This window comes from Saccopteryx bilineata, chromosome 2 (genome assembly GCF_036850765.1).
Source record: "Saccopteryx bilineata isolate mSacBil1 chromosome 2, mSacBil1_pri_phased_curated, whole genome shotgun sequence".
Lineage (NCBI taxonomy): Eukaryota > Metazoa > Chordata > Mammalia > Chiroptera > Emballonuridae > Saccopteryx > Saccopteryx bilineata.
The window spans coordinates 382,379,960-382,403,727 of NC_089491.1; the positions used below are offsets into that span (position 1 = coordinate 382,379,960).

Genomic DNA, 23,768 nt, shown 5'->3' on the forward strand with positions numbered 1-23,768 from the left:
AGTCCTTGCCACCTGACGTCTGTACATCTGTGGACTGCCTGCTTCATGAGGAGAGGGATTTGGCCTGTCTCAGTTATATTTCGATGTATGGCACCTGGCAGCTAGTAGGTACCCAGGACATTTTTGTGCGACAGAGAAGGAAAATTTCAAGAAAGATCTAACTAAGACTTTTCATCTTGGTTAGTCTCTTTGAAAATGCCATCACTTTATGCCTTTCTATAGAGTCAAGATGTATGTTTTGCTGATTAAGGCTGAGATTTGATATTTAGTGTGAAACAGAATTTGGATTGAGCTCTAGATTCCCGCTTTTGTTTTTTTAAGCAACATTTTTCATTTTACATGGTCAATAAGGGGCAGTGAGCGTGAAGCCAGACAGAAAAGCAGTATATTTTGTATGTGTTTATTAACTAAAAAACTAAAGTAGGCGCTGGCTGGATGGTTCAGTTGCATAGTGTCATCCCAGTGCATCGAGGCCACGGGTTTGATCCCTGATCAGGATACGAACGAGAAGCAGTCAGTTAAGTTCACAACTAAATGGAACAACTAAGTGGAATGAGTTCATGCTTCTCTGTCTCTTTCTCCCTTCCTCTCTCTCTCAAATCAAGGGAAAAATTAAAAAACAAACAGCTAAAGCAGTAGTTCATAATTCCTAATTCTTGTCCAGTTGAAAGTAAATGGTTCTTGAAATAGTGCCACTTGGAAGCCTAGGCCTCTGAATAATAAAAAAGGAAAACTTACTGTAGGACATTTGTTTGAATGTGCACTCTGCTTTCTTCAGTTCCCGGAATATTCCAATGCAGCCGTCCTGCAGCCCGTGAGCCTCCGGACCATCCCCGCCACACTGCCGCACCAGGGCCTGCCCGCCTTGCCCGGCAACCACCCAGGTACCTCACGCCCTGCCATTTGCATCGAATAAGCAACAATGGGGAGAATACAGGAGTCTGCAGAGACTTATTGGTAATTGACAATAAACGGAGAGGAAAAATGAGTTTATTTGCATTTTTAAGTTCCATGAAGTAAATGTAGGGCAAATACTATTATGACTGACATTAGGAAACTGTAAAAATGTTTGTGTTGCACTAAATGTTATATTTTAAACACTGAGGGTAAATGAACCTTTAGCTGAAGTTTGAATCTTTTTTTCTGTTTTGAAAGAGAGACAGGAAGGGAGAGAGATGAGAAGCATCAACTCATAGCTGCGGCACCTTAGTTGTTCATTGATTGCTTCTCATATGTGCCTTGACCGGGGGGCTACAGCAGACCGAGTGACCCCTTGCTCAAATTGGCAACCTTGGGCTCAAGCCAGTGACCTTGGGCTTTAAGCCAGTGACCTTTGGGCTCAAGCCAGCAATCCTACATTCAAGCCGGATGAACCCACGCTCAAGCTGGCAACCTTGGGGTCCCAGGTCAACGCTCTGTCTACTGTGCCACCACCAGTCAGGCTGAATCTTTTTGATGTATAGATTTATTGCACATGGGAGTGGCATTAGGACACCAATGTATTTGTTTCTGGTTGTCAGAATTTGTTAGGATCTTATCTTTTAATCATAAACAGAATACTAGTTGTGCACATATCCTTGAAAAGCATGCTTGTGTGTTTACTGCCTTATTTATGTATTTGCCTAAAGCGCTGATGAAGAATGATCTCCAGCCGCCCAATTACTACGAAGTAATGGAGTTTGATCCCTTAGCTCCGGCTCTCACTACAGAGTAAGTCATTCACAGAATGATTGATATATTTTTTTTTTGTCGGGGCTCCCTTTGGTAGCAGCACTAACAGGGCTTGCTTATAGATTTAACTGAGTTTAGATCCTGGCAAAAGTTGATGACTTATTAAGAATGACTGCCGAGGTTTTATGGCAGCTGGTGCTCTTAACGGTCTTACGTTCTCGGCCCCGTGACTGAAGAATGAAAACGCAGGGGTTGCACATTGAGGATTAACCGAAACCTCACACACGCCACCGGAGTCCTCGTGGGTGCCTGGGCAGAGGTCTGGTCCTCGCCTGCCAGAGATTCGGAAACTATGTCACTGATTAATGACACAGTAGCATCACGTTGATGGGGTATTTCAGCTGTTCTTTGGTTCCTAATCCCCAAAAAGCTCCTGTAAGAACCTGTTTTTAGTCTTCACTACATATAACAACAGTGTACTTAAAATGGATCAATAGAGCATTCGTGTAAAAATTACTTAACTTGAAATCCTCCAAGCATTATTATTTTATGATTTCCTATTGGTCAAGTGTATATAAACATTTCTGAGATAGTAGGCTCATTAGAGCTTTAATATACTTTGATAGACTGAAGTTTACCCCCAAAGTTGTTAACAACGATGAAAGCAAGTTTATGGACATCACTGTTCAGAAACTGACAGCCTGCGGGCTGTACCTCTGCCGACAGCCATGTTTGGTTTGACCTGTGCAGAATTCAAAACACGCAGTTAAAAATTAACTGCCAACAGTTAGACACCGGGGTATTGCAAAAAAATGCTGGGACCCCTGGATTCTTCTAGATGCCGTGCTTGCGTTTTTACATGCCGGCCATGGGCTGGGGCTGAGAGGTTGCTGCCCTAAGGTTCAGCAGGCTCTGCAGCCGACTGGCCCACCCCACCCCGACTCCTGTCACCTGGCCCCCGGCCTCCATTTGACCTGCCTGGAATGTGGAGGCATTTGAGGTTCGGACCGTTGGTTTAAACCCTCAGTGTAGTGATCCATTTTGGAATAATTAATGGATAAATCTTAATAGACTTGGGTGTTTTTTAAATATTTTTTCCTAACAGGAGTTGAGATTTCCATAGGTCATTCTGCCTGATAAGTTTCTCTAGGTCATATCACTGAATGTATTAGTGGTTTAAGGAATTAGAAATTGGTTAAACTATGTATGCTATCTGGAAACTGAACTTTTAAAAAAAAAAAAATCAGTCTCTGCATCCAAATAGAAACCAGACAACTTTATTATATCCCACTTAATTATGATGTAAGTAGACTGGCCGTGCACAAGATTTAGATGAAACGTAGTAAAAAGCTGGGGAAGAGAGGCTTGAGAATTCTCTACTACTGTGGTCCATCCTTTCTGGTGGGCAAGAGTGTCTTCGTTCCTTTGAAAGTGTCAAATCCAGGAAACCTCTAAGGAAAAGCACAAAATCTTCCAGAGAAGTTTTGGAATTTTCACATCACTGCTTGCCCATGAACCCCAGGTTAAGAATTTCAGGACAATGAGCACAGTATTTCTGAGGACATGTAGATACACACACGAATCACTCATTTGCCAAATGCATTGAACACTGATTGTGTGAGCGGGACCGAATTGATCACGTGAACAAGAGCCATGCGACCTGTTCTCACAGAGGTTAAATCTAGTGTGGAGGCAGAAATTAAATTAGCAGCAAATGTGTCATTTATGATGGGTCAATGGTGTGAAGGATATGGTGACCTGATACTGTCCTACAGGAGGATTAAAGAAAGCCTGAGGAAGTGGCACTCAAGCGGAGACTGCAGTTTAGTCAAATGACAAGGTGGGGAATCAGTGTCCTCGGCCCAAGGAAGAGCTGGCACGAAGAGCCCGAGGAGAGGTCTGGCACGTGCAGGAGATGGGAAAGCCAGAGAGGAGAGCCAGGAGAACAGGGCCCAGTTCTCAGACGCAGCAACTGCAGTTTGGAAACCAAAAGGCGGGGAGTGCAGGACTGTGATGAACATCACTGAGGATGAGGAAGATGGAGACTGAAAACCAGATAGTGGGTTAAGTAACAGGAAATCATTGGTGATGTAGTAAAAGCCATGTTGGTAGAGGGATTGGGACAGAAGCCAGGTCTCAGAGCACTGATCAGGAACAAGACAGTACGGGCAGAAGACACCCGAAACTGAAGCAGGAGGGGAAGCTGGGGAGTGTTCTGGCAGCTAGAGTGACTGAGCTGATCCCTCTGGGCAGGCTTGGACCCAGGGACTGTTGTTGATGCTGGAGGGGCTGGGAATGCAAGCGAGGGGGGAGGGGAGCGAGGGGGGAGGGGGACGAGGGGGGAGGGGAGCGAGGGTGGAGCGGCAGGCAGGCAGGGAGAGGTTACAGACTGGGTCCAGCAAGGGGGCGCTGGAGGAGGGGTTTGAGAAGCCAGGGCTCCACAGGATCACAGAAGTGGATGATGGCGCAGAGGGAACCAGGCTTGAAGGTTCTGTGGTGGGAAGATGAGGGAGTCTCCATATCAAGGGATGTCATTTATTAAGAAGTGAGGTTTCTGACTCAAAGAGTGAGAGGAGGGAGTTCGGAGACTTGAGGAGAGTGAAGGGGGCTGAGATAAGTTTTGTGGAAAATGAAGACAATATTTATCAGGTAAACTTTTTGAAATATCTAGACCATGCTGGGGCTTCATGATTCTGATGACCAAGCCTTCATAGTGATGTGGTTTTTATAAGATTTTTCTTCAGCCATATGTTATTATGTTGTGTATATGAATGTTAGGTTTATAGATGTATTTTCTAGCCACAGACATATAACACACACATATATATAAAGAATTGAATGAAGGATGTCACAGAAAAATTATTATATGTTATATGTAAAGTACAGAGATGACATCTATAAGCTAAAGGTGGCTCAGGAGTTTGGACTGGAATAACATAGGTTAAAAAAAATTTTATTTATTCATTTTAGAGAGGAGAGGGAGAGACAAAGAGAGAGAGAGAGAGAGAAAAGAGACAGAGAGAGAGAAGGGGGGGAGGAGCTGGAAGCATCAACTCCCATATGTGCCTTGACCAGGCAAGCCCAGGGTTTCGAACTGGTGACCTCAGCATTTCCAGGTCGACGCTTTATCCACTGCACCACCACAGGTCAGGCCAACATAGGTTAAATAAGCTGAAATCAAGCCTAACTGGGCGGTGGTGCAGTGGATACAGCATCGGACTGGGATGCAGAGGACCCAGGTTTGAGACCCCAAGGTTGCCAGCTTGAGCGCACCAGCTTGGACCCCAGGTCGCTGGCGTGAGCAAGGGGTTCCTCAGTCTGCTGAAGGCCCGCGGTCAAGGCACATATGAGAAAGCAATCAATGAACAACTAAGGTGTCGCAATGAAAAACTGATGATTGATGCTTCTCATCTCTCTCCGTTCCTGTCTGTCTGTCCCTATCTATCCCTCTCTCTGATTCTCTCTGTCCCTGTAAAAAAAAAAAAAGCTGAAATCAATGTATCTTTTAAATGTTTTGAAACCAGAAAAAGCTGAACAATTTTTCTTTTAAAACAGAGAGCAAATGGTCCAAAATTTAGCCATATTTTTCATTAAATCACAATGAAAATGAATTATGTAATAAACATTTTTAAGACAACGGCAATTGCAGCGTTAGGATCTAAGAAAGCTGTAATGGTAAGCGTCTGGGCAGTTTTGTTCTTATTCTCTGATACAGCCTGAACAGCTGGTGCTTTGAAACTGACGTCCCCCCCTTTGCCTCGGTGGCTTGTTTGTTTCAGACCTATTTATGAAGAAGTTGACGTTCAGCACCGCAGAGGCACTGAAAATCCTAGTGACTCCTGAGGTAAAGGCTTCAACTTACACAACCTTCATTCCACATTCAGGATTTGTGTGATTATCACTTTTTCTATTAGTATTTATATTTTATAAGGGCCATCTGAGTCTGACACTTTGATGAGTGAAACATTATATAGGTTCCTCCAAATCAAATTCAAATGAACTATTTTTTGTTCACTAATGAAATACACTCTTTGCGACCTTGTTAATTAAAAAATAAATCTTGGGAATGCAGAAGTTGGTTTATGTATAGAAATATTGATGCCAACAAGAACAGCTGATGAATAAAACGTTCTTGGCACTGGAATCAGACATCTGTCTGTTATACGCAGTTAACACCCGTTTGCTGGGACTGGTGAACCCGTTCGCTGTTAGCCCAGATAAGTCGGGGTTATTTCCATCAGCTGGACTAGTCATCCCATTTCTTTATCAATGGATGCATGGCCACTAAGAGCCCATTACCCTTTTTTACCGTGACCCTCACTCTCCCCTCTCCGTGGAAATGGTGCCTTCCCGCCTTCCTTCCTAGCATGTGGCTCGCTGGGTACCAAGGCCAGGGGAGAGCCGGAGAGGATGGTGACGGCTGACCGTCTTCTCTCCGTTCCAGGTGGAAGGCAGCGACCAGCTCACTAGCTGCAGTAGGGGTAGCAACTCTAAAAGGTCCAGCATTGAGGCCCAGAAGACAAGACGCATCCAAACCATGGTGGAACTCTCCTCCACAATAGTGCAATTTAAACAGAAGAGGAACAGTTCCGGTTACATTTACAGCTCAAGCTCTATCCCAAAAGCACTTGGTTGTAATATATGGTCACTTAAAACTTCAACAGAAGAAACATTCAGTGTTCTGAGGCCGGCCAGAGCGTCTGTGTTTCCCAGGCTTTCCTGCATGGAGAAGTCATCACGCAGCTGTGATGGGGAGACGAAGATCGTGTCATCACTAAGTAACTGAACAGATGTAGCAAGAAATGTGAGAAACTAAGTCTGTGATTCAGGAGGACGTGCCAGTGCCTTCATTCAACTCAAGTCAAATATAAAAGTCAACTTGTACTTCTTTGTAAATACTATTCATGTTTAGGATTAGGAGTTGTACAAACCTTCATCTTGTGGTGTGTATTTCAGGTCACTAGACGCCACATCAAGTTGCCTTTAAATATGACTCTTTTTAATACTAGATGTTCCCTCCTTTTTCTATTTGGAACAATGACTACTGGAAAACATTCAGGATAATTTATGTACTTGTTTATGTCATAAATTACAATGACAGATAAATTACTATTAAAACAATTTAATACATCTTTTGTACAGAGTTGGTTCATTGCAGAATGCCTGCAGTCAGTGATCTGCGCACGTCCCACACTGACAGTCTAACGTTCAGGGACTTGGAATTATCACAGGGAATACCAGAAGCCTAGGAGACACTTGCATTTCATTTCACTTCCACGATACTAAAATTTCGAAGTACTTTTTCAGTACTTTGAATGTAAATTGCCCTGGATCTTAAAGGAGAAACAGTCACATCTGAAATCAAGAGTATCATCTTTGGGCAAACTGTGAGGGCTTATGATTCCTCTTCCATTTTGAGTTTTTAAAAATAGCAACTGTACACAGTGAAAAAAGTAATAACTGTTTTAGAAATATAGTCAATAAAGGCCTAAGACAATACTGGGTCGGGCATTAAAAAAGAAATTGCTACAAGCACAAAGTGCTAATAATTTAGAAAGTGAATTAAGCTGAGCCATCATTTTATACTTACATATTTAAGAAACAAAGCCGTTTCTTTGAACAGGTTTTGAACAGTCATACATTCTAAACAGGCATGTGGATTCTTATGATAAAAAGCTGTTCTCTCGATTTTTAAGTAGGGCAAATCAATTGCGGAGTAAACATCACTATATAATATTTAAAATAGGACACATAAAAGAGAACGGAATACATTGTAGAATACTTCTCTTCCGAGAAGACAAGATGCATGATTTTTCAAAAATCACCAGTTTGAAGCCCGACTAGTGCCGACCTAACTATAGCCCGGCACTGGCAACCTGTGACCCTCCTTTGCTTCGAAGAAAGTGTAGGAAAGAGTGATGAGGTCCACATTCACCATTCTGGGGTCCTCGGCAAATTCAGGATCGATGTAGAAAAACACTGGCATATCTACTTCCTCTTGTGGGTTCAGCCTTTGTTCCTCAAAACAGAAGCACTAGAAGTTACAGAGAGGTATTCGTTTATTAATACTTCTGTTCCATGACCTGTAATAGAAACTGATGAGGTTCTGCTTGGCTTTAATAGGCACACTTTTAAACACAATCTTTAAGTTCTGTGATAGGGTAACAGCATCTATCTCAGACTGAGTTCTGCTTTAAGGATGGATGGAGAATCAAAAATTCTTCTCATATTAAAAACAGATTTCCATTTGATTTGGCTCTAAACTGCTGCGCAGCCGTTACAAGCAATGAAAAAAATAGTTTGAGGTTTAGAAGAAATGAGTTTTCAGAAATCAGTATCTACTAAAACACTGCAGTAACTTGAGTATTAAACGGTTTTATGTACTTTTATCATATTCCATAGTTCGCATTTAGTTGTACCTGTATCTTATTGAAGTACTGTCCTGCTTCAAATGGTACTACGTTGTATGTAGAGATTCCGATGACTGGCTTATCGGTAGGATTCTTAGCTTTATAAAACGCCAATGCAGTCTCTCCAGGCACTACCTGTTAAAAAAAATATATAAATGATCAAAACTAAATCTCACACAGCTCCTTCCCCACTAAGTCCGTCATATTATTTCTCTTATCCATCAGGTAATAATACCCAATCAAAACTAATGTTACAGTTGGCAAAATAGTGCATACTACCCAGGAACATCTGATTTTCCAATTGTATTCGTACATATCAGTGAGGAACTGGTGCTCTATCATGAATACTTAGTTATGGTTATAAACTGTCTTCTTGTATATAGTATTTGAAGTCTTCAAGCAATAATCTGCAAATTAAAATGTTTTCAAGGACAAGCCAAGCCTAATTTCTTAACATTCCTAAATATAAAATTAATTAAAATTCTTTTAGGTTACCAACATTAAACTCAGCTTAGAGTAAATTAAACTCATAACCAGAGTAAAACTGAATAAGACTTTCTTTTAATTGAACTTTTTATTAACCAAAAATAACTAATTTGAGAGAATAACAGATAAATTGAAGGATTAAAAAAAAATCAGTTTCTGTCATTTGTCCCAATTCAACCACTGATACCTTGTATACTATTATGTGACTGGAACTAATATTCAAAAGCATAACCTATAAAATCCTCAATCATCGAAGAGATTCTGTCATGCTTACTAACCTGGGAAAGCACTAATAATGGTTTTCCAATAAAAGTAAGAATTACACTTTTCTGGTTATTCCTCAATTCATGAGGTAATTTCAATTAAACTTGTCAAGACCTTAGAAAACCTGCAAAGTACTGTCCTTCTGAAGTAGAATAAGACTAGTATGATTTCGCCTAGGTTCTCAGATTTATGTTTTAAGGAACAGTGATAATTTTGATTGAATTACTTTTCACTGTACACCATGATTTTCAACACTTTTCCTACCCAATCATTCATACTTGAGGGAAAGTCCATGGTATAGAATAGCTACTTCTCTCAAGATTAGACCAGAGAACTTCCCAGTGAACTCTTAATACGATTCTAATAAAAACATCACATTTTCCTTTGTTCCGAACTGATTTTTACTATAGTACCATGTAACTCAAGCATATTCTGTTATATTACCTGTAAGGCACTGCCAAAAGTAATCTGTTGGAATAAGATAATTATAGTGATGGAGTGTCAGTATTTTGAAATTAAGTTTAAATGAATGTTTCCTAAATTGTGAAACAGCTTAAGTGACAAAAGAAATTTTTACAGTGAAAAAAGTGATCTGTTAGCCTGACCTGTGGTGGTGCAGTGGGATAAAGTGTTGACCTGGAACACTGAGGTCGCCAGTTCGAAACCCTGGGCTTGCCTGGTCAAGGCACATATGGGAGTTGATGCTTCCTGCTCCTCCCTCTTCTCTATCTCCTTCTTTCCCTCCCCCCCCCCCCCCCCCGGAAAATCAAATAAAGTCTTTAAAAAAAAAAGAAAATTACTTAAAAAAAAGTGCTCTTTCAGTAAGTGCTATAATCACGCACATATATTTCCGTTTGCTGAGGCCGGAAGTTCCACTGGAGGCTGGCATGCACATCTGCATTAAAGGTGACTTTAATGATGCGGTCCCTAACAGGCACCATGTTTTCGATCTGGTCTGCTGCATGGCCGGCTGCTACTGAGCCTCCCAGGCCAGTCGCCTAGAAAGAAAAAGTGTAATACATTCAATATTACTTTTAGGTGACGATCCATGTATTGGATAAAAACAGTTTAAAAAACAATGCAGGAACTAAGTTTATAACTATCACTGACCGTCTCCTATGTGACAATGGTTTTACCACTCTGGGTGTGTCAAGGGGCCTGTATCTGTTCGAGTACTATTTTTTTTCAGTAATCACTCGGTTCTGTGGCATGGTCAAAGATGACTCATTTGGAAGAGAGCAGACTCTCCACTGTTAATACAGCTTAGAATATTTGGCTTTTCATTAAACATACTTTATTGCTGGTATTTCATGTCAACTATTAAAAGACAAAATTTACCCACAATCCTGTCACTTCGGTAAAACTATTGAAATTGTTCCATTTCTCACATTCCTGTTGGGTCCTTTTCCGTGTCACCACTTGGGCAGCTCCGGTTAGTTCGTAGCGTCTCTCCTGTAAGCTGCTCTTCTCCAGCAGTGAGGATCTTCCCATGTTGGACAGGACTTTGTCATTGTTTTCTGTACTTTCGGGGTAGTACAGCTTTTACAGATATCCCTCAGAGAACTTGATCCCTTGGGCTACCGAATCGACTAACCCTAAAGCCCCCGAATAATCTGCACACGACACTTCTTCCCTCTCTTCGCTGCCCTGACTTCCTTTATCATCGGAGATGCTTAAAAAAACAATCTTTACTTCCAGGTCATCCCTCTCCTGAGGCATGAAGTTGCCAGAATTCTGGTCTCCGGATTAATCTGTTACTATACTAGGAAAAAAAAATACCAAATTTGAGGCTAGGGGAAGGCTCACAGCAAAATATAGTACTGCTATCTTCTCAGCTAGCTTCACTCAACTGCCATGCAAGATTATTGAATGATATAACCCAAAACTATGCAAGCCTTATCCTTAAGGAACAAGTATATTCTTCTGCCCAAGAGGGCTATAATGCTTAAGTTTTAGGCTATAACTGCTTTTCCTGAAGAATCTGAGTCATTTGAATAAAGGTTCCTCAATGTATTCTTTCTGACAGGTAGTCTTGGAATACAGATTGTTTCAAGTTGTAAGTCTGATGATTACAGAAAATATGTCCTGGTCTCGGGTCTAGTTCTGCCACTACTTAGCTCCAAAAACTAAATAAATCTTACTTTCTTTGGCCTACATTTTCCATATTCATAAAATAAGATTGCTGTATTAAGTGGTTTATATAACCCTTTATTTTTGCCTCTACTGTTCTGAATCCACAAGTGAAAGACATTGGAGCACGTCACTACTTAACATCAGACTGTGATTTAAGTTCAAGATCACAAATTACAACTTTTTATTTTTCTACCCTGCACTTACTCGCGTGTGCACAAAATATTGTCATTCACTCAGTTTGGGGCAAGATTTCTCAACCTAGTCACTAATGACATTTTAGGTTGGATCATTCTTTTTGCTTTTTCTGGAGGCGGGAGGGTTGTCCTATTTCATGTCAGACGTTTAGCAGCATCCCTAGCCTCTATCCACACCAGGTAACAGCAGCACCCTCCCACCTGATCTCCCAAGTTGTGACAATCAAAAAATGTCTTCAGACATTGGTAAATATTCCCTGAGGAATAAAACTGACTAAACCACCCCACATCCGCCGCGATCTATGCCCCTTTTTTGGGATTCAGTTCCACTTATTTCACTACCAACTGGTGGTGATTCATGCACGGTCCAGGCTGGCGGCTGATGAAAACTAATTCATATCTACACTCATCCTCCAGAAATCAAGTGATCGCACTTTCCCAGATAAAGGCTGACATTAGGAGACTTAAGCGCCCTTTTGACTTCTGTTTAAGTCATTCTAAAAAATAAAGGCAAGTTAACATCCTTAAGCTCACGGGAAGTAAGCTAGGCATTAACACCACAGGAATCCAAGATTCTGAGGCATCTTGAAACTATTTCTAACGCCTGACTCCCACTCCAAGAACATTCTGATTTAATTGGTTAGGGATGTAATCTGGGTGTCAGGGTTTTAAAAAGCTCACCAGGTGATTCCCATGTACAACAAAGTGTCAAACACCTACTGAGGAACCCAGTATGTACCTCTGAATTGTGGCATGTTTTTTGAACAAATTCCTGGCCCCTACCCTGACCTGCTAATCAGAATGACTGAGGGGAGAAGAGCCCCGAACATGTTTAGTTAAGAAGCTACCCTGGTGAGCCTACTGCCCAGCCAAAGCAGCAAACTACTACTTAAGAACTAAGAAGAACATAGTATAAAAATAGGTGAAGTTTGCCTTTCCCAGTGGTTCTCAAAACACCAGTTTGCATCCAAATCAGCTAGAGGACTTCCTAAAATAGATTGCTGGGCCCTGCCCCCTGAGTTCCTGACTCAACAGTTCAGGAGTTGGGCCCAAGAAATTACACGCAAGTCCCCAGGCGATGTTGATGCTGCTGGTCCACCACTGCATCCCGGACCACACTTGGAGAACGATCGAGCTCCTGATCTATCAGGGAGCCCAGAATAAGCACATCGCACTTATCTATGTATTAACGGGGGTGGGGTCCTTAAAGGCCTAACTCATGCCTCTGAGCGTGGATAAAAAGCTACTCCCAAGGTAAGCACAAGTAACAAGCATATTCCCATTGCCAGGGTTAACTTTCGCACATCAGCCATGTGATCCACGCAATGAATGTGTTCATGTGGATCACATTTTAAAAGCGGGTATGTGTGTGAGCAGCAGGAGTGAGGCGATTGCTGGAATCCCGCGTGCAGGCTGTGGGTGGACCTTTAGGATGAGGTGTAGGTCAGGCACGTCACTTTGCAGCGTGGCTGCTATAAGCACCATCCCTACAGAGGGTTAGCTTCTACCTGCAGCTCTGCCGCTAACTCTTTGGGTGACCTTGGACAAGTCGCCTTTTCGAGCCCGTTTCCTCTTTGGGGCGATCATCTCGGACGTCCCTGCCAACACCGCACCGCCCAGCGGGCAGAGCCGGCCCCTACCTGGCAGTAGAGCCGATAAAGGGGTACGGCGGCGTAGGACGCCCCCAGCATGCCCACGGCGACCGCGGCCACGTACGTGAGGACGGTCTTGTTCCGCCGCCGCCATTCCTCCTCCTGCGCGCGCGTGTACGGGTTCGTGCTCTTCGGCCGCCGCGCCGGCTGCACGGCCGGGTCTCGGGCCAGGCTCGGACGCCCCCATGTCCCCAGCCCCCTCTCAGCACCCCCTGCCCCACTCTTCCCCGGCCTGAGACACTGCTCTACCCTCCCAGTCCCCGCGAAGCTGGAAGGGGGCCCAGGGGGCCTCCAGCGCCAGCCACAAAAAGCGACGCGCCTCCATTCCGGACGCCAGAGCCCTCCCATAGCTCCGGGAAAGAACGCCCGCCTGTCAGCAGCGGGAGGTAAGGTCTCGCGAGCTCTACTCTATCACGCGATATCTGAGTTGAGCCTGTCGCTGCCTTGGCTACCAGGCTCTTTCGGGAGGCTACACTTGAAGTCGAGCTACGGAGGCCGGGTTGCCAGGTTACGGGTAAGTTCGCGTTTTGCTTCAGGACTGTTCCTCCCACTTTGCTTCCCTTCGGTACCTACTTAGCTTACTTTTAGGGAAAAGCCTTTCATTTCTCGGCGTGCATTCATCATCACTTGGGTTTGTGTCTCTGATCTTCCTGAACTCCATCAGCCTTTGTCTCGACCTAGCGGCCCCCAGCGGCCGTTGTCCCGCGGTCCTTGTACCTGGGGTACTCTGGCCGCCCGCCTGCTACTTATTGCCCTAGATCTGAGCTCCGCCTGTCCTAGGAAACCTTCCTCTGCTAACTAATCGCAGCGCACTTGAACACTCACATGTGCATTTTCTCAGCCCCTGGGAATCGGCTTCCACGGCTCTGATGCCCCTTAACTACTTGCCCGGTGAAAATCACCGCTTGCGGAGCGGGAGATTCGCTTTCAATCGGAAGTTTGTTTCGAGGAGAGTGACCAGGATATGAGGACCACTTAAGGGAGGACTGGAGGAAATGGGCATGTTCATTTTGGAAAGGACACGTGTTGGGGATGTAGGAGTCTTCTTCAGTCATCCCCTAGGACAAACTAGGATCGGGGCGGGGGGTGCGGGGGGAACGCAGAGCCGATTTTGCTGCAATGGAAGGAAGCATCCTCCTAGGAACGTTTAGTGGTTAAGCGATCAGATTCAGAGGTTAGGTCTGGGTTCAGACCCGTGTCTTCACTTTGGCTTTATGTCCTCAGGCCAGTTATTTGATCTGAGACTTGACCTTATTTATAAAATGAGAGTTATAATAGTCAGAATATGCATGTAAAGTGAGTTTCACAGTGCCTGAGACATAGTCAGAAATTAGTAAATGTTAGGCTTTCTTTCTGATGGCCAGAGCTGCCTGAGAAGTGACATGATTTTAAGATATTCAACATTTCTTTTATCTCACTCATACTGTGGGCCAGACCTTGTTCAACGTACGGGAGCTACAGGACAGAGAAAGGCAAACCAGATCACTTTTGTAATGGCGAGTACTTTCTTCTGATAGCTCAGAATATAATCAAATAATAGGTACGTAAATAAGGGAATTTCACTAAGAATCTGTACAGTGAAGACAATGGAATAAAATAGTGTGATTTTTTTTTTCTTTCAAGAGTAAAATTTTTATTTTAAGGAACTTCATGCTGCACATTTTCAAAGAGAGCCACCTAAGAAAGCCAAAATGTTATCCTCCCTTCATCCGAGAAGTAAGAAGGGCATAAAATTTCTTTTTAAATCATGACACTTGGAACTGTGGCACCAGCATCCAAAATGAGGGAAAAAAGGCATTTACTATAGAGTTCAGATTTCCTGGGTTGGGGTTCTTCCCATGGGGTATGAATATTTCATATTTCAATTAATATGACCAAAACAGGAAAAAACAAAACTACCTAGTGGTTGCTGAAAAGGGAGGTTACGCTCTTGTCTTCTGTGCAGGCATTCCTGGAAAAATTGCTGGAAAAGTTAGCTGACATTATCTTTTTATACTTTTTTCAACAACAATAATCGTAAACTTTCCAATGTCTACATCTTGGGGATTAAAGTCTTCCACTTTCTTGCTTGGATGTGCCTTTGGTGTTGGTAAGGTCGTGGTCTGCTTTTTGCTTTCTTGTTGGAATGGTCATTAATCATGTAGGTCACCTGCCAGTGGTGAAGGGGCCTGAGGAGCCAGGTGTTACACTCAGCACTGCTCTCTCTGTTGGGTGTCCAGGGCAGGGCTCTTCCACGGGGCTTCCCTGCCTTGGTCTCTTTGCCATCTTGTGAAGGGGCATTAGGAGGAAGGGGATGACACCAATAGTTGTAGGGGCGCTGGTATCCACCAAGGCGAGTTGATGGCTGGTTTGGACCACTGGCCTCTTATTGATTCTCTGTATGTCCGCCTCTCCTGCAGCTGCGGCAGGTCGTGGGCGAGGAGGTCCCCTGCGGTACCGTGAAAGATTAGTTGGATTTCGGCGACCCGGTCCCTGGAGTTGAGCTCCCTCTGGGACCCCATCCTTCATCTCTCCAATCTCACCAGCTCTGCGGGGAGGTGTCTGGCGTGTGCTGTAGTAGCCACGTCTGTAAGGGCGCTGGTAGGCAGCGTAGCGGCTCCCGTCCACGGGGCCTCGGGCTGGGGCGGTCACGCTGGCTGCTTCGTCTCCCTCCTCTCCTCCACCCGCATCAGACGCTACCGCTTCCCCATCTCCCGCCCCGTGCAGATATTTCCGTGGGTGGTGGTCTTGATGGCAGTCTGATGTACAAACACATGCTCTTGGGTGTCATTTCGATTTATAAATCCATACCCATATCTGCCTTTGAACCAGTTGACAGTGCCTAGGACTCTGGTGGCGAGAACTGCGTTCTCCGCGTCTTTCCAGCCCGCGGGGGCTGAGGGGGCGGGGCCAGTGGGCCACGGGGACTTCCTGTGACCAGGGCGGCGGCGCTGGGGCCCGGGCCTAGGTCGCGCCGCCGCCCACGGGGCGCTTGGCTGCAGGGTCCTGGGGGACCGCGGCGGCCGCCTCCCCCGGAGCGTGCGGCAGGGTGATGGAGGTGGCCGCCGCCTCGGCCGCCCCGCTCATCCCGCCTCCTTTGCTCTCTCTCGGGCACCTCGGCGGCGGTTGATCAGAGGCGAGCGCGGCTGGTGGTCGCGGCGGCCGGTGCGGAGGTCGCGGCGCCGCCCGCAGCGGGACGGCCGGGTGGGGTCTCGCCGCGGAGGAGGCTCGAGCTCTGGGGCTGCCCTCTTCGATGATAACAGTGTGCTTTTAAATGATCAAGAGAAGGAGGTGTAAAGTCAAGTCTTACTGAAGATGTGACATTGGAGCCTAGTCCTAAATGATGATTAAGAACTATCTATACAATGACAATTCCCAGCCCTGCAAAAGCCCAGAGGCAAGAATGAGCCAGATACATTGAACAAAAAGGAGGCCAGTAGAGGGATTGCTGGGTCATATGGTAGTTCTATTTTTAGTTTTTTGAGAAACTATCATACTTTCTTCCATAATGGTTGTATTACTTTACATTCCCACCAACAGTGGATGAGGGTTCCTTTTTCTCCACAGCCTCTCCAACACTTGCTATTACCTGTCTTGTTGATAATAGCTAATCTAACAGGTGTGAGGTGGTATCTCATTGTAGTTTTGATTTGCATCTCTCTAATAGCTAATGAAGATGAGCATCTTTTCATATATATGTGGGTCATTTGTAGGGGGACAGGGAGGAGAGGGGGGAGGGGAGGAGCACAAAGAAAACTAGATAGAAGGTAACGGAAGACAATTTGACTTTGGGTGATGGGTATGCAACATAATTAAATGGCAGAATAACCTGGAGATGTTTTCTCTGAACATATGTACCCTGATTTATTAATGTCACCCCATTAAAATTAATTAGAAATAAAAAAAGGCTGCCAGTGTGTTCCGAGCACAGAGAGCAGGGAGGAAAGTGGTAGGAATCCGGGTCAAAGCACGTGTGCAGGGGCCCAATGATAACATAGCCTTTTAAGCTGTGTCCAAGGGTTTGGGTTTTATTCTAAAATTAATAGGAAGCTGTTGGTGAATTTGAAGCATACAAGTGATACGATCTGATCCACATTTTTCTTGTTTATGTGGTAGAGAATGGATTAAAGGGAAGGGGGCGGGGCAAAAATAGAAGTAGGCACTTGCACTAGTCCAGGTGACTGAGGATGGTCACCTTGAGTGAGTAATTCATTAACTTGTGATCACAAGGCCAATAAAATCCAAGCACCTTCTGACTCTTTTCTCCTCTGGCACACAAATCTCAAGATTCTATGATTCTACACATTTATTTGTGTTGTTTCCATGAGAATGTTTGAAAATCCTGTTCATCTCTGTCTCCCTTAGTTCTTATTCCAGATTGTCAGCTGTTTCAGGACAAGATCTGTCATATTTTAAATTGCTGACAGCATAGACTCAAACTCCATGCAAATGTTAATGTCACTGAAAGCAAGAGGACATTGCCTCCAACATCTGTCTAGTTTAGGCAACCCTTTCATGTAGTAAAGGTAGTCAGTAGTACATATAAATGTCAGTCACAGTGTCTTTGTCTTGGGTTCTGTTTTTTTATTGTGTTTTGTAATTGTGAGTGAAACTATTTCTTTCCAAAGTACAGTAATCTTGATAGTAATAAAGTGTTGGCTGCAATTTCTGTGAGTCTGAGTCTGCTCGTGATAATGCATAAATCATTATGATAATTAATGCTAAATAATGGAATGGGAGCACCCCAACCAAGCCAAGGCTAGTCTAACCCAGTTCTGCCCTTACCGGTGTTGGTTACAAACTTAAAATATCAGAGGCCAGACTGAGATTTACAACTTGACCTTTAATTTGTAATGTCATTCTTCTGCAGTAAATAATTAGTCCTGTGAACTCTTTCTAGTTAGCTGTGTCTAATTTTACATCGTAGGTAAAATAGGTTTTTTGTTTGTTTTAATACAAATCACTTTTGGGATGGGAATGCAAAATGGTGAAGGTGGAAAAGAAAGAAAAAAGAAATTTTGATAGCCACACAATCTTTTCTTATCTGATTATTGTTTTTCAGACTTTTTGAAGACTTAAGGATTAAAAATATGTGATATTTTTAAAATTTGGTTTCTGATTATTTTTTTGCATTTTAAATGGATAGTATAAATTAAGGAAATTGCACTTTAAATCTTTGTACATTAGTCACTGAGCTGTATTTCTGAACTGTCTAATAAAGTTACTGGGTTCATATGGCAGTATGAAATACTTAACAATTAATCTCGCCGTACAAATAGCTCTTTATTTGGTAGCAATACATTACACTATTTTCTCTGTATCGAAAAGAGGAAGAGCCATGCATTTGAATAAATAGTAAGAACAAGTTAAGTATAATTTGTTTGAGACTAGGCTAGACCAGTGCTGTTTCCCAATTAAAATAGTTCACACTGACAGCATGAAGGAGCCTCCGTAAGTCTTGACAGCCTAGTTTGTAATTCCCGGCGTCTTCCTTTAAGCCACATGTCTCAGGGTCTACTCCAGTTAAAAAATTTTGGATAAGTTTATATGATGGATAGATAAGATAAAATGAAAACAGAATTCATTCCTCAGTAGAAGGCATTTTTTTTTTTTCAATTAACGTTTATCAAGATCAAAGTCAGCTTCATGGGTGTATGACCTATGCAGCTGTACAAGGCTGTTTTAAAAAGGGCCCCTGGCTTAGTTGGGCCCAGTACAAAGTGGTTTAATGCTCTGTTGTCAGCATCTTGGAATAATGTTTTTCTTTAAAACAGGGGGCCTTGTATTTTCCTTTTGTACTGGCCTCAATATACATATTATATCCTAAATGAACTAACTGATTCATATTCTTTTTTTCTTTCTTTTTTTTTTACAGAGATAGAGAGTCAGAGAGAGGGATAGATAAGGATAGACAGACAGGAATGGAGAGAGACAAGAAGCATCAATCATCAGTTTTTCATTGTGACACCTTAGTTGTTCATTAATTGCTTTCTCATATGTGCCTTGACCGCGGGCCTTCAGCAGACCGAGTGACCCCTTGCTCAAGCCAGTGACCTTGGGTCCAAGCTGATGAGCTTTGCTCAACCCAGATGAGCCCACACTCAAGCTGGTGACATCGAGGTCTTGAACCTGGGTCTTTTGCATCCCAGTCCGACACTTTATCCACTGCACCACCACCTGGTCAGGCTGATTGATATTCTTATGTAATTCTGGCTAAAGCACAGACAACCTGTATGGAATAAACAGAGGTTAATGGGAAGGAATAAAAAGGCAAATTCAGGTCTCCTGAGAAGGTCAGGTTGTATGCAATAAGATGAAGCAAAAATCCAAACTCCTTTCCATGACCCATAAGACCCTCGTTAATCTAGACCCTGCCTACTTCTCCACCTTCATCTCCAGTCTATCTCTGCTTGCATTCACCATGCTCTGGCCACACTTCTTTCTGTCTGTAAAGATCCCAGATTTAGGCCCTGGCCAGTTTACTCAGTGGTAGGGCATCAGCCCAGCATGTGGATGTCCCCAGTTTGATTTTCGGTCAGAGTACACAGAAGTGACTATCTGCTTCTCCAGCCCTCCCCTTTCTCTCTCTCTCTTTCTCTCTCTCTCTCTCTCTCTCTCTCTCTCTCTCTCTCTCTCTCGCCCTCCTGCAGCCATGACTCTGTTGCTGTGGGAGCAATGGCCCCAGATGGGCATTGCCCCCTAGTGGGCTTGCCAGGTGGATCCCTGTCAGGGCACATGTGGGAGTCTCTCTGTCTCTCCTCCTTTCACTAAAAAAAAAAATTTTTTTTAATTCCCACATTTATTTTGCTGCCTTGAGACCTTTTCTCTTCCTAGAATACATTGTCCCTCAGTTTTTCTCCTGACTGACCTATTATTTGGAGCTTGGCTGAAACACCACTAGCCAATCTAAATTGGCACTCCTCTGTCCAATCATATTTGATCATATCACCTATTGGTATCTAGAAATTATTTCATTTTGCTAGTTCCCTTTTTTTTTAATTGTTTTTCTCCCAACACTAGAATGGAAATACTGTAAAAGCAAGGACCTCAGGTTGTTCAGTTGTAATAACACATGCCTGTGCTGAGTAAATGTCTGGTGGGCGAGTGCATGAATGTGGCAAGCAGAGAGGAGTCAGGCAGACAGTCCAAGGAAACTTCTGAGAGCAGTGAGCTGTTGCTCTGAGGAAGATCTCGTGTTTCAAGTAGCCTCGGACTCCTTTGAAACTTTCTGGTATTTCCACAGGGTGGGGCTGTGTGTTACGGCCAGATGCTATGTTTCCATCAACAAGACAGGGGAGCAAGCATTCCTGAACTGTTTAGATTCCTGAAAGGAAAAAATGCACAAGTAGCGAGAAAATTGCCTTTGGGTACAGAATAAAGTAAAGTTTAAAAAAACATAAAACAATGTGGTAAAAGGATCCTTTGATCTCTTATATCTTGATTTCCTGAAACTTGAATGTCATTTAAAATAGATCAATTAAGGGTCCTGGCTAGGTGGCTCCTTGGATAGAGTGTTAGATCAATTAAGGGTCCTGGCTAGGCGGCTCCTTGGATAGAGTGTTGTCCCTGCATGCTGAGGTCATGGGTTCCATTCTCGGTCAGGGCATGTGGGAGAAGCATCCAATGAGTGCACAGCCAAGTGGAACAACCAGTTGATGCTCTGTCTCTCTCCACCTCCACCCACACCCCCTCTCACATCAATGGGGGAAAGAAAAGATCAATTAAGTGAAGTATAGTCCAGGGAAGTGAGTTATTCCTGATTTTTGCCAGTGTTCTTCAACAATTGTAGCATTATATAAATAGCTAATGCTATCTGGAAGAATTTTTGATATTATGAAGTGTTCAAATCACCGATTTCTTTTTTTGTGTGAGAGGGACAGATAGGGACAGACGAGAAAGCAGAGAGATGGGAAGCATCAATTCTTCATTGTGGCTCCTTAGTCTCCTTAGTTGTTTATTGATTGCTCTCTCATATGTGCCTTGACTGGGGGGCTGCAGCAGAGCGAGTGACCCCTTGCTTAATCCTGTGACCTTGGCCTCAAGCCAGCGATCTTGAGCTTCAAGCCAGTGACCATGGGGTCATGTCTATGATCCCACGCTCAAGCCTGTGACTCCGCGCTCAAGCCAGATGAGCCTGCGCTCAAGCTGACAACCTCTGGGTTTCGAACCTGGGTCCTCCACATCCCAGTCTGACACTCTATCCACTGCGCCACCGCCTGGCCAGGCAAATTACCAATTTCTAAAGACCTGGGTTTTTTTGTCTTTTCAAGTATAATTCTGAATCTATATGTCTAGCTTTACAACAAGCAATATTTACATTTTTAATATTACTTCCAGTGAATCTATAAATAGGAGGTGTTTCTAACTAATCAGCCACAGAATCCACACAGATGATCAACTGGTTACCAACACCAGCATGCCCTACTCCTCCCTTAATGTGAAATGTCACTGCACAAGTACTCTTTTTTCCCCTCAGATTCCTCCCTGATGCCCTGATAGTAGGCTACCTCATTCCATTCATGGAGTAGACTGATGTTAGAGGTTTTAAAAAGATATTTAAAGAGAAAATCCTCTCGTCACAAAATAAATAAAAAAACCCAAAAAACTGGGGAACTTATAATTTAATACACCTGGAATAGAATTTTTTGATCTATAGAGCCGAAAGAACCTTTCCACACCATTTTATGAATGACCTTGTCATTCTACACATGAAGAAACTGGGCAAGGCCCTGGCCGGTTGGTTCAGTGGTAGAGAGTCAGCCTGGCGTGCAGGAGTCCCAGGTTCGATTCCCGGCCAGGGCACACAGGAGAAGCGTTCATCTGCTTCTCCACCCCTCCCCCTCTCCTTCCCCTCTGTCTCTCTCTTCCCCTCCCGCAGCCACGGCTCTACTAGAGCAAAGATGGCCCGGGTGCTGAGGATGGCTCTGTGGCCTCTGCCTCAGGTGCTAGAATGGCTCTGGTTGCAGCAGAGCAACGCCCCAGATGGGCAGAGCATCGCCCCCTGGTGGGCATGCTGGGTGGATCCCGGTCGGGCACATGCGGGAGTCTGTCTGACTGCCTCCCTGTTTCCAACTTCAGAAAAATACAAAAAAAATGAAAAGAAAAAAGAAAGAAAGAAACTGGGCAGCAGAGTCTCTGCGTGGCCGCTGAAAGTCACGTGGCTACTGGGCAGCGGAAATGGAACTCGGACTCGGACACCTGAACTTCCAGACCAGTGCTCTTCCTGAAGCAGGATTCTTTTTTTTTTTCAAGGAGAAGGTTTTTTTAATTTTTTATTTATTGATTGATTTTTAGAGAGAGGGAAAAGAGAGATAGAGAAAGAGAGAGAGAGAGAAGGGGGAGGAGCAGGAAGCATCAACTCCCATATGTGCCTTGACCAGGCAAGCCCAGGGTTTCGAACCAGCAACCTCAGTGTTCCAGGTCGACGCTTTATCCCACTGCGCCACCACAGGTCAGGCCCTGAAGCAGGATTCTTTCTTTTCCTTTTCTTTTCTCTTTTCTTTTCTTAATGAAAGGTAACTTGACTATAGGAGAAGAGAAAAATGCACACAAGAAAGTTCAGATTCTTTTTCCTTATGCGTTACTTTTGCAAAAAAGTTTCAAATATCAACTTTAAAGGTATTTACAAGGATGAATTGTTTTTTAACATATGACCATTTACTGTGGGGTAGACTTTGTTTTTTTTATAGAAATCATATACTTTATAAATTCTTATAGTTTACAAGAAGCTTAGAACATTGTATTAACAGAAGACAATGTATGTTACTGCAAAATATTATAAAAGTGATACAATTTTGTGGCTCTTAAACATTTAAAAAAAATTTAAAAGAAAAAAAAAAAACCTCAACAGAAATATCAAGACAGGGCTGGCTTGAAGATTTTCGATATTCTATTGGTTCTACTTGGAGGTCATCTCTAATTATCTAATACACATAAGTGACAACTGTAGAAAACTGAATATCCATCAACACAAGGGAAGAAAACATGTTGGTTTCCAAGGCATTATATGATCCTGGCAGGACCTGGGTTAGTATAGAATTTATTTTCATGCTCAGATGGTTCAAATGTGCCCTGCAACAGGGCTAGGCTGGCTATATCTCCCCACGGAATAATCTGATGTCCATGGATCAGACCAATTTTGATCTGCCCAGCAGTCATGACTTTCTGCTTGGGATAATTCAGATTCTTATCAAAGTCTTCTCTCAGAATCTGAACATTACCGGCCAGAGGCTTGAGCTAGTTAAACTCTCTTTGGTGCAAAGCTTGCCAGTGCAGAGAATGAGCTGGCTCTCCTGGTAACAGCAGGATTTGAACTTAGCCAGCAAACTCTTGCAGCTGTGTGGGATGTGCAGGTCTCCTGATACCAACACCAACATCCTGTCACTGGGCTCCGCCCAGTGCGCTTTCAAATATAAAAGCAGGGGCAAGGAGAATTCCAAAGTTGGGTTTTTTTTCTTTCTCTTTTTAAGCTGAACAATTACAGGTGAAATTAACATTAAATACTGGAATTAATTCTTCCAGTTATTCATTCGCATTGTGAGTTTATACTGTTTGTAACCCTTTACTCTCATTTTAGTGGGCTTTTTTGAGGGTACACAGATATAAGCCGAGGTCAGGCTGCCATTTTTAACTGAAAATCAGATTTTTAAAAAATCTGATTTTATTGCCTTGACCAGGCAGTGGTGCTGTGGATAGAGCATCAGCCTGTGATGCTGAAGACCTAAGTTTGAAACCTCCATGTCGCTGGCTTGAGTGCCGGCTCACCAGCTTGAGCTCAGGGTCACTAGCTGGAGTGTGGGATCCTAGACATGAGCCCATGGTTGCTAGCCTGAGCCCAAAGGCTGCTGGCTCGAGGCCAAAGTCTCTGTCTTGTGCAAGGGCCCACTGGCTCAGCCTGAGTCCCCGGGGCAAGGCACGTGTGAGAAGCAATCAATAAACAGCTAAAGTGATGCAACTGGGAGTTGATGCTTTCATCTCTT

At 43.7% G+C, this 23,768-nt stretch overlaps 3 protein-coding genes and 2 pseudogenes across 12 annotated transcripts in view; 2 read left to right on the forward strand and 3 right to left on the reverse strand.

Annotated features, from left to right (window-relative positions):
- TOM1L1 (target of myb1 like 1 membrane trafficking protein) overlaps positions 1-7,394 on the forward strand; it is a 56,527-nt gene extending 49,133 nt beyond the window's left edge. For 3 of the 4 annotated variants that reach the window (XM_066263998.1, XM_066264000.1, XM_066264001.1), the window contains 4 exons: positions 779-884; positions 1,629-1,710; positions 5,451-5,515; positions 6,116-7,394. In XM_066263998.1, the coding sequence (XP_066120095.1) occupies positions 779-884; positions 1,629-1,710; positions 5,451-5,514 (252 nt within the window). In that variant the 3' untranslated portion in view covers position 5,515; positions 6,116-7,394. Of the gene's footprint in view, positions 1-778; positions 885-1,628; positions 1,711-5,450 lie in introns of all 4 variants that reach the window. The other variant, XM_066263999.1, reaches the window with a different exon arrangement.
- COX11 (cytochrome c oxidase copper chaperone COX11) lies at positions 6,774-13,195 on the reverse strand. 2 transcript variants are annotated; one of them, XM_066264002.1, is made up of 4 exons: positions 12,799-13,195; positions 9,674-9,829; positions 8,091-8,216; positions 6,774-7,705 (listed from the first exon to the last, which is right to left on the reverse strand). In XM_066264002.1, exons 1-4 carry the CDS (start codon positions 13,156-13,158, stop codon positions 7,523-7,525), a joined length of 825 nt encoding a protein of 274 aa, XP_066120099.1. In that variant the 5' UTR covers positions 13,159-13,195; the 3' UTR covers positions 6,774-7,522. The 2 variants fall into 2 exon arrangements, with proteins under 2 accessions (XP_066120099.1, XP_066120100.1); XM_066264003.1 differs by having other exon boundaries at positions 7,621-7,754.
- A 32-nt stretch (positions 13,196-13,227) lies between these two features.
- Positions 13,228-23,768, forward strand: part of STXBP4 (syntaxin binding protein 4) — a 171,129-nt gene continuing 160,588 nt past the window's right edge. For 4 of the 6 annotated variants that reach the window (XM_066263992.1, XM_066263996.1, XM_066263995.1 and 1 more), the window contains exon 1: positions 13,250-13,324. The gene's annotated coding sequence lies outside the window, so the exon portion shown is untranslated. Of the gene's footprint in view, positions 13,325-14,888; positions 14,900-23,768 lie in introns of those variants that run through there. The other 2 variants (XM_066263993.1, XM_066263994.1) reach the window with 2 other exon arrangements.
- Positions 14,458-15,876, reverse strand: LOC136327133 (Y-box-binding protein 3 pseudogene; annotated as a pseudogene).
- LOC136322681 (vacuolar protein sorting-associated protein 29 pseudogene) lies at positions 20,060-23,165 on the reverse strand (annotated as a pseudogene).

Excerpts from the sequence above, each read along its gene's own strand:
- COX11 (XM_066264002.1), bottom strand. The coding sequence starts at position 13,158 with ATGGGAGGGCTCTGGCGTCCGGAATGGAGGCGCGTCGCTTTTTGTGGC. Across the intron at positions 9,830-12,798 it reads TTTATCGGCTCTACTGCCAG|GCGACTGGCCTGGGAGGCTC; the intron begins GTAGGGGCCGGC and ends TTTTCTTTCTAG. Across the intron at positions 7,706-8,090 it reads AGTACTTCAATAAGATACAG|TGCTTCTGTTTTGAGGAACA; the intron begins GTACAACTAAAT and ends TGTAACTTCTAG.